The sequence below is a fragment of the Lutjanus erythropterus genome, chromosome 24 (genome assembly GCF_056507025.1).
Source record: "Lutjanus erythropterus isolate fLutEry1 chromosome 24, fLutEry1.hap2, whole genome shotgun sequence".
Lineage (NCBI taxonomy): Eukaryota > Metazoa > Chordata > Actinopteri > Lutjaniformes > Lutjanidae > Lutjanus > Lutjanus erythropterus.
Window position 1 is genome coordinate 1,017,845 of NC_139340.1, and position 10,444 is coordinate 1,028,288.

The 10,444-nt window shown below is 35.7% G+C and overlaps 1 protein-coding gene across 1 annotated transcript; it reads left to right on the top strand.

Moving 5' to 3' along the window:
• The first annotated feature begins 796 nt into the window (after positions 1-796).
• Positions 797-4,523, top strand: LOC146304465 (uncharacterized). Its single transcript, XM_084713552.1, has 2 exons — positions 797-1,380; positions 3,344-4,523. Exons 1-2 carry the CDS (start codon positions 1,323-1,325, stop codon positions 4,477-4,479), a joined length of 1,194 nt encoding a protein of 397 aa, XP_084569678.1. The 5' UTR covers positions 797-1,322; the 3' UTR covers positions 4,480-4,523.
• The last annotated feature ends 5,921 nt before the right edge of the window (positions 4,524-10,444 follow it).

Sequence of the window (10,444 nt, forward strand, 5' to 3'; positions counted from 1 at the left end):
TATGAGCCAGGTATCTTAAAATTACAACTAGAATAAAAATTCATGAAAAAAATAGGAGATGCTGAGTCTTAAACATGACAAACAGGATGTGCTGCTGACTTTGGGTGGTTTGAAAACAAAAACTACAATAATAAGTAATGACAGTCAACTGTAATCAATCAAACATGACTTTAGTTAATAAAAAACAAAGGAATGTGGTCATAAAATACAGTTACTAGTCAATAAAATATTTTCCCCCCTATTTGAATCAACTTTATTTGAACCAGATATACAAGTTTGCAACACCTTGTGTATTTCAGTCTACAATCACAAACACGCCAGGGAGACCAACGGGTGCAGAAAAAAGATTTAAATAAATATCTTGTAAAGCTTACAAAGGTTATGAATTTTAACAACTTTTTTGTTTGTACACAAAGCAATGTGTTGTTTGATATAGGCAACCAGCTCTGAAAAGTTTAGCTTACTGCTTTTGAATTTGTGAATAATAATAATAATTATTATTATTAATTTGGTCAAAACAACTTAATCAAATAAAACTCTGAACAATAAATGATTCCCAATAAGGTTGTCAGGAAATGTCTGTTTTGCATGAGGGGCTTATGCAGAATCATAAGAAGAGGTTGTATCCTCAAGGTGGTCATCTGTTCAGTTTGGCTTTTACTAGTGTACTAGTTTACTAAGTATTAGTGACTTTTTTTTTTTGTTTTTACTTTGATGTATCGTGTTCTGCGTTTCTTAAAGCAAGGTCACCTAACAATCTTTTTTATTTTATTTTGAAAGTCAGCAAAGAGGTTGCTCCGGAAGCAAGCGCACTCACCGTGGCTAATGTGCTATTTTTTCCGTAACGTATAGCGCTCAGTATTATCTTAACATACGTTAGGAGTAAACCGCCTGAGACTGTATGTGTAGATAACGTAGTTTAGTGGAGTTTGTGTAAAGTTTCGTAATGTTTCACCCCTGACTCATCTCCTGTTAGCCAAGAATGCCAAAGGACGTTAGCGTAGCTTGCTAGTAGGAAATAGACCGTGACGAGACTTTGCGTCACAGTGGTGGTCGGAGTAGCTTTGATAGATAACTGTGTTTTGTATAGACTCATAATGTCTTGATATGACTGTCTGAATAGACTCTGTGCTGTTTGAAAATGTTTAACACCTGAATTACCCCCGGTGTCCTACGAAGCTAATGAAGTTAGCTTAGTGTATTAGGTGGTAATAGACAGACGCGAATGTGATCTAATTTAGCATCACAACGCACACCAGAGTGACCAAACTTTTTAAGGCAGTGTGTGTGGAGGGAGGATTCCTGTGGATTTGTCAAAAAAAATGTCACGCCAACATGTGGACGCTGATTTCAACCCCAAAGTCCGGTCTCACAGAGCAGGTTAGTTCACTTTCATTGTTACAGAGATTGGTACTCGTGAAGCATTCTGGGGCGGCACCGCCATTTTTGGAGGATAGCATATGTAACAGTTGTGATTTGCTGCTGTCACCCGTGGTTTGTCAGCTGTCAATCGTCCATCGTCAGAAATGTAGAACGTATGTTCGAAAGGCAAATGCCCATTAAAGAAGCTCTTATCAGAGGCAACAGAGTGATATCGTAAAATTAGAGTCACTTTATAATAACGATCCTTATAAAGGACATAAGTTGACGTTGTCAGACATATCCTCTCTGTGCTTCAGACATATAGTCAGAGGATTACCATAATTGTTGTTTTGCTGGTGAGAAAAGCAAATGGTGCAAATATGGATCCCTGGCCAACAGGCCTATGGCAGGGTTGTCAGGTCTGAGTGACAAAACAATAATAATAATAATATGTATTATTATTATTATTATTATTATTATTATTATTATTATTATTATTACCATTATATTAATTATTAATATTATCAATAATATTAATGTATCAATTAATCTAACATTTTTTAAATATTAAGTTTTCTAACAATTAATTTAAGTAAAATACATATCCCCGCGACCCTTACAGACTAAGCAGTTACAGAAAATGAATGAATGAATGATAAAATACATATCAAAAACTTGTCTCATTAATGTTTCAATATTGTATTCAATCATAATTGCAAAAAACAGACTATTAAAGAACATTAGAATCATGATAATAGTGGCATATTTTAAAGGTAGTGTAATTTCCTCTCTATTTAATAGAGTTCATGTCAGATGCCTGATCAGATAATACTGGACCTCAAATTCTAAAGGAGCTATGATTAATGTTATTTAATAACTAATGACTGTGTCATCTCTTCACTGAACCTAAAAGTCTAAAAAAGAAATTTACTTAAAACTTAAATGGGTTATGACTAAGTTATTTCATCACTGCAGTCATATGCAGGTAAGATGATCACTTGCTGTGTATTTTTGCATCAGTATGGAATAAAGAAAGTACCCTTTGTCATTTGCCGACTGAAATTAATCACAGACATTCTGTAACATTTTTAGCCATTTGTGTCTCTCAGGCTTCTCACCCTCAGATGATGCGTGGTGTAAAGTTCTCCAGATGAATCCATGCTCTTATTTTGCATATCAAGCATTGATGCTTCATTATAAACTGCTGCACCTGGTCAATGTATTTTCATAATCAATGATGTTGATTAAGTTGACAGATCTCCCCAGCCCTAGTTGCTTTGTCTTTTCAGTTTGTCTTCTCTTCCTCCCTGCCTGGACAAGTACCATATTGCAACACATTATCATGTCACTTCACTATATTATAATCATATACTTGCAGTAAATACGTGTATATATGCAAGTATGTGCTGATCTGGCCTGGAGTCTTTATAATAGGATTTGGGTATAAACATAGAATTTTATTCAACATATGGGTATGTATTAATAAATATTATTCATCTAATTTGTATACAAAATAGGTCTGGCCAACCAGCAGACAAAATCTTTAACCGTGGCAACTTCAAAAGTAGCCCAGTACGTGGGACCTAGCAACCCTGGCCTATGGGATCTGACAGCTAATGTACACTCAAGGAGAAAATGCAGAGGAGAGCAAAGATATATACTCCATAAACCTACATACTTTGCTTAAAATAGCAGCAAATGTAAATATGATCTCCTTCTCACAGCTGTCAAAGCTGTTCGCTGTCTATTGGTGATGTTGGCTATACAAAGGTAAAGGTCAACTTTATTGTCAGACAATCCTAGTATCACAGTATAGTATATCCACAGACACCCTAATTTTTCGTGGGTCTCCTTTCACATGTGGACCTATTCTTTTGCCGAGGTTGATCAGGGCCAGTCTGAATATTTGAAAGTTTCCTTGCCATTCCTCAGGAACCAAATTTTTCAAAAATGCACGTATGTATTTCATTATTCTCCACAGATGTCCAGCTGCCGTTGAGGAGTAAAGAAGAGGATTCCCCTGAGCAGCAGGAGTGGAGCCCCTGTCTGGACCAGGAGGACTCACCACAGCTGCCACACATTAAAAAGGAACAGGAGGAACTCTGGACCAGTCAGGAGGGAGAACAGCTTCAAGGGCTGGAAGAAGCTGATACTAAGTTCACATATACTCTGGTCCCTGTGAAGAGTGAAGATGATGAAGAGAGCCCACAGTCCTCACAGTTTGACCAAAGCCAAACTGAGAGCAGAAATGCACAACATTTGAAAACAGAAGTCAATGAAGAGAATTGTGGGGGGTCAGAACCAGCCAAGAACTTTCATCCAGATAATCATTTGCAACCAGAAACTGAGGACAAGATGTCACACTCTTCTGAACCCGAGACCGATGACAGTAGTTGTGAGTGGGATGAGACATGGGAACCTCAGTCAGGTGGAAAAACATTTAGTTCCTCTGAAGGTTCTACAAGCTGTGGCCACAAGGGACATCTTCAGAAACACAGTGGAGTCCAAACAGGAGGGAAATCATTTAGTTGCTCAGTTTGTGGTAAAACATACCCCCGGAAGAACTCCTTAAGGGATCATATGATACTTCATACAGAAGGAAAAGGGTTCACTTGCTCAGTTTGTAAAAAAACTTTTCCATGGAGAGGACATTTAGAGTTACACATGAGAACCCACACGGGGGAGAAGCCCTTCATTTGCTCTTTCTGTGGTGAAGGATTTGCACGAAAGTCAACTTTGACCTTTCACTTAAGAGTTCATACAGGAGAAAAGCCTTACACATGCTCAGTTTGTAAAGCAAGTTTCAGTCTCAGACACAATTTGGTCACACATATGAGAATGCATACTGGGGAGAAACCATTTAGTTGCTCATTTTGTGGTAAAGAATTTGGAATAAGTGGAAATCTGAGGCGACACTTGACTGTCCACACAGGGGAGAAGCCATTTAGTTGTGTAGTTTGTGGTAAAACATTTGTACAAAAGGGGCACCTTAGTAGGCATTTGTCTGTCCACACAGGGGAAAAACCATTTAGTTGCAATGTTTGTGATAAAAGATTCACTCAGCTCTCTCACGTCAAAAGACACAAGTGTACTGGTGAGAGCAGTGGAAGTAAATGAAGCTGCAGAGACACTTGGTGGGCTTGAGTTTCTTCCGACAGTGTGAAGCATGAAACACAACAAAGATGGAGCCATGTGATAATTTTAATTCTGTTAGTGTTTGTCTTTACATTATTTCGTAATTTTCCGTAAGCACTTTTTGGTATTATATGTATTCATTGATTTTAAATTGTTTATATATGTTTGTAACCTGTGCAGCACTGTGGTCAACATTTGTGGTCTTACAATGTGATTAATAAATTAAATTACTTGATTTATCTCCCAGTAACACAATTTATGTCTTATTTAATAGCCTCCTGACATTGAATTATGAATTACAATTATTGAACTGTGCACAAAACATGAAAAGTTGATTCTTAAAGTGCTCATACCGTGTTATTTTAGGCAAATCACACGTCTTAAGACAAACTTTGATTAGACAGTTCAACAGCTGATGTGCACTCAGATGCTATATGTATATTGAGAGTGTAGTTAGTTGCTGTAATCATTCTTAAACTGGATTTGTTTATCCTGGGATTTGAGTTTATGTTGTTGTTGAGTTATGTTGTTTTTTGTGTATTTTGTCCTTTTGTTTGTTTGTTTGTTTTTTGTTTTTTTTTGCTGCTGCTGCATCAAACCTCCAAGTGATTACCAAGAACTATATGCATACACAAATGTTTCTCTGCAAAACATCTTCAACATTTTGTCTGTAAAACAGGCTTTAAAGTTATATTTTTTACTAAAAATCATTGCAGGTATTTTCTAAAATCAGTGGTTTCATTTGTTTCAAGAAAATGTTTTTCAAAGCTCAATAACAGGCGTAAATAAATAAATACAATGTTTTGAATGATTAATTTTCTGTTCATTTGTAATGTTAATCCATTGTAAACTTTTTTGTAAACCATTAGAAGTTTCTAAGAAAAAATATGTTGATTTATTATTTTGAGAACCAAATAGTTATGGGAAGATAAGCCATTTATAGATTATCTGTAGCATGAATTGTAAATAATTCAACTGTAAATAATCATTTTACATGAAGTAAAATAATAATAATAATAACAATAATAATAATAAAGTACTTGTAAATGTAGTTGGCACTGAACCTAAAGAAGCCATTTCTGGCTTGTTTCATGTGTTTCTATAATGACAAAAAAGGTGGTTGTCCACTGTATGATGTGTTCACTATACCATTATTGTGGTCAAAAGAATGAACAATAATTATAAGCATAAATAAGTTATTTGTTATTCTGATCTGTTCATGTATCTTTGCAATGTGTGTAAGTGTTTCTTCTCACTTTAGTAATAGAACATATAACTTTCTGGAATGGTAATGCCAAAATTGATGCTCATAGAGGGGTCTTGTTTAGCACTTAATGTTAGGATGTTAGAAGGTTGGATGTCAGTGTGTTTACCTGTTGTTAACCCTCATGATGTCCTCCCGACAGAGTAACATTCATTGTCCTCTGGGGTCAATTTGGACCCCAACTGGTTTGACTGCTAAAAAGCACAAAACATAACATTGTCACACAAATTTGTGTTTCATCTTTTTATTCAACTTCAGACCAACCAATTAATACAAATTTTACACTTTTTTTTGTAATTCATACCTTATTTATATGAAATAATAGATATTTTTTGAGTTTCACAAAACTGATATTCTGAATAATTTCAGATATAGTAAAGATCAAAGACAAATAAATTGATGGATTATCAGACACTGGTATAAGTCAAACTTCCATCAGGATTTTTTTTTTTTTTTTGTGTGTGTGTGTGTGTGTGTGTGTGTGTGTGCCGTGGGGGGCGGTATGGCATGACAATTTGCCCCTTTGCACCCCTTGTGCTGTGGGGTATTTTTGGACCCTAGAGGATGACGAATGTTGCTAAATTTTAAAAAACACTCATAATTCAATCAAATTACTTCAGATTTATTTTAGTTGTGAAGATCATAGTATTAAACAACCCCCATTATTTTCAGACCATTTGATGAAAAAACAAGCATATTATGAATATTAAGAATATTAAGTTTTCATTTGGGGTCCAAAATGACCCCAGGACATCATAAGGGTTAAGGTAATCTAGGTTTGGTAAATTTAATTATGTTTAGTTACTGTCAAGTGGTTTCTTATTTTCTTTGTAAATAAAACCTCACCACTGCTCTGTAATTGTCTTGGGTTCGCAGAACTCATTTTTGTTAGTGGACTTGTTGTGTTTTACACCAAAGTCTAGTAGGACAAGAATTTAACAGTAACATTTGCACTGTGGCTCATTTTAGGTCATTTAACCACTGTTTCCATGGTGGAAGGTTTACTTACGTCAGGCAACTATAACTGCACATGATAATGTGACAGTCCACATTAGTGCTCTCTGTCTCACTGCTGCAACTGCTTATTTTTACTATTATTATTATTGTTACTATTATTATCATCCTCAATCCTGGTATTGTCATCTTGGAATATGTCCGTGTCATCAGGGAAGAAAAAATCCATTGATGTAAAAACTTGTTCACTCAGTATATTCAGGTAGTGAGCTGAACTCATTTTTTGGCCACGTAATGTTGCTGAGCCTCAACCTGAGCAACTGAAGCAACCCCGGATCATAACACTGCCCCCACAGGCTTGTATGGTAGACACTAGGCATGATGGGAGCATCACTTCATCTGCCTCTCTTCTTACCCTGATGCCCCCATCACTCTGGAACAAGGTAAATCTGGACTCATCAGACCACATGACCTTTTTCCATTGCTCCAGAGTCCAATCTTTATGCTCCCTCACAAACTGAATCCTTTTTTTCTGATTATCCTCTCCGATAAGTGGTTTTCTTAAGGCTACACAACTGTTTAGTCCCAATCCCTTGAGTTTTCTTCAGATTGTGTGTATAGAAACGTTCTTACTTTCACTATTAAACATTAGTGAGTCATGAGTTCTACTGTTGATTTTTTTAAAGATTTGATTTCACCAAATGTTTAAGTGATCTCAGATCACAATCTTTTTTTTTTTTTTGACAATGTCTACCTTGAAGATGATAGCTCACTACTATCTTTCCAGGTTTTACCAATGTGTTGGACAGTTCTTAACCCAGTTTTAGTAGTTTCATCAGTCTCCTTAGTTGTTTTCTTTGCTTGATGCAGGACAATAATTGGAGCCTTCTCAAACAGAGTAACATCTTTTCCACAACTACAGGATATGTCTTCTGACATGATTGTTTGAGAAATGAGGAGCCTCAGTTATGGTTAAATAACTTGTTGCCAACTGAAACAAACAAACAGACTACATTCATGGGACCTTTATGTGGAAAAAATATGAATGGTAGTCAAATAATCTTTTGATCCCCATCTGAATTGTGCCAAGAATTACACATATGTGTCAATTTAAAAGATAATTTTACATGTCAAGAAAGTCACTGTATGCTGTAAAACTATTATAGTGTATGACTATGAGGATATGTAATTAGAAAGTCTACACGCCTGGAAGTCATGTAAGGAAGCCGGACTTTCTCCCTCTAAAAGCTAACATTAGCCACTGAAGTTATGATGCCTGTGTATCTGTTTTCATACTGGGATTTAGTCACATGATAAGTCTGAGGGTAAATTGACCCATCCCCTGTTTCTGGGCAACTGTGCTTGCCATGTGACCATAAATTTAGTAAGTACACATCATTTCAATCTGGTTGTGATGGATCGATAATCAGGTATAATAACTGTTAAGTCACAGAAAATTTACCCTCATCTAAAAATTTCTTCTATACATGTTGGTGATTTGCCAGTGTATAAAACCATGTGAATTATTTAGCTAAATATTAACCTAACTATTGTGTTTTGTTGGTCCACGACCATCATGATGATAATGGATAAAATAATCAGATGCAAATTTGAGTTTTTAGCAACAGTAAAATAATGTGTGCAACTAACTGAAACTAGTTACTAATTTTCAGTAACACAGGCCAAGTAGGAACAAGGTTTCTGGTCAGTCTGGGTTCCTGGGGCCAGTAAAACAAAATTTTTAATCTAGATCAGAATGATCCACGTAAGATTAAAGCTCAAAATTGTGTATTTCAAAATGAGAATATGTGACCCTGTGATCCTGATCCTACAAAACTGGGATACTGATTTGGTAATCCAGTGTTACGCAGAATCCAGATCAAATGTTGTTTTGGGATATTTCAAAACTCCTAGGTGCAGATGCTAAAACTCAGGATAATCCTGGTCCCACTGGAAGGGCGGCGTCAGCCTGGATGGATCCAGGTGGATGTAGAGACATGTAGTGCACATGGCATATTTTTAATCATTCTTGGATGAACTAGAGGAACAATTAGAAGTACAATTTAATAAATAAGTTGGGTGTTGTAAAGACACTTTAAATGCCTTGACAACCCATATGTAAACCCACAGTGAGCATGCAACATAAGGTTCCTTATTGCGATGGAAATGGAGATCATTCATAGCCCCAAACAGACCCTGACCTACCAGCTTTGCAAATACATGGACCAGCTGGACGGCCAATGAAAGACTTTAGTTTTAACCGAGGGTCTTTTGATCAATATAGAAGTGGTATGCTGACAACAGGTATGTTCTTGACTTTTTTAATCCTGTGAGAAAAATTGATAATAATAGTAGTAATGACAAGAATCATACATTGTGATTATCAAAATTATGGTGATAGAGATTCTGCAATTCTGGCCTGTACTAATGCTGATAAATGAGTTTGAATAATATGCAAATTAATTTGTTCCTCTTCCCAACATTTTCACATTTGTGTTAATGACATGTTATTTTGACAACAGATAGTTAGGTTCCTGTCAGCACTGTAACCCTGATCTTGTAGTATCAGGATAATTCTATCTGAAAATGCTTTAACAAATCGGGACAAAAAAACTACAAGATCAGTTTTATCTGGGATAGCCAAAAATCAATAACAAAATCTGGAACAATCTGATTTTTGATTAAAGTTTTTTTGTTTTTAGTTTTTTTTTAAAAATACTAATCCCTGGGATTCATCATTTAGCACACCTGGGTAAGAGCAGAGTTGGTGGTGGTGGTTAAGAATATTTTGTGCATGTGGAATTAACTTGTCTTCTTTTTTCATCTTAACAGAAAATTAAGGGAAATATAAGAGACAATTTAAGAGAATCTTGCCGCATTAGGCCCAATGTCAGTTCTCTCTATGACATTATTAAGTTTTTTTTAGAAGAAGAAACTGATTTAGCTAAAAGAATCTTGTGGATTTTTCCCCTTTATAACCTCCTGTTTCACACTCCAGTCCAGTTAGTGACAGTAATACACCTCTAGGCCAGTTTGCCAACCGCTAATAAACACCAAAGAAGCAGAAAATACAAAGAAGATAGAAATTTAACAGTACAAGTTAGACTCTCTGCAACATAGACCAGCAGTTATAAGTAACACTATTCCTCCATGGATATTAACAAAACCCAAAGTAAATCTGAAAAATATTAGACAAGAAAACAGTGTGAACAGAGAATAATCTCAACATGGGGTATCTGGCTCAAAAGTATTTGAACTACTACAACCACCTATATATTTTTACAGATGGATCAAAACACCCAAATAATGAGCATGTAGGAATGGGCATATACAAAATCCCAGAATTTCAGAAAGGCATTGTCAAAAGAATTTCAAACAATCAGTATATACAGTAGAAATGTTAGTAACAATCATCAGCCTTCAGTGGGTAGAGCAGGTCAAACCAATAAAAGTAGTCAAATATTCAGATTTCACAGTTGCAGTGCAGCATGTATGTGGCCTGGAGCCAATTTAAATCTCTGAGTCAACCCTTTAAAATATCAATAAGATGTAAATATGAATTAAGAGCAATTCAAGACTAACTAGAAGTAATTTCAATCAATATAAAAATGTTTTAAGAATAATTTAAAAGACTGAAAATCCCTAGGTGGCATTGTCTGAGCCCTAGGAGTCTAAAAGGCCTACAGGTTCTTTTAAAATCAGGGGTGAGCAGAGTTAAAAATGAGACAA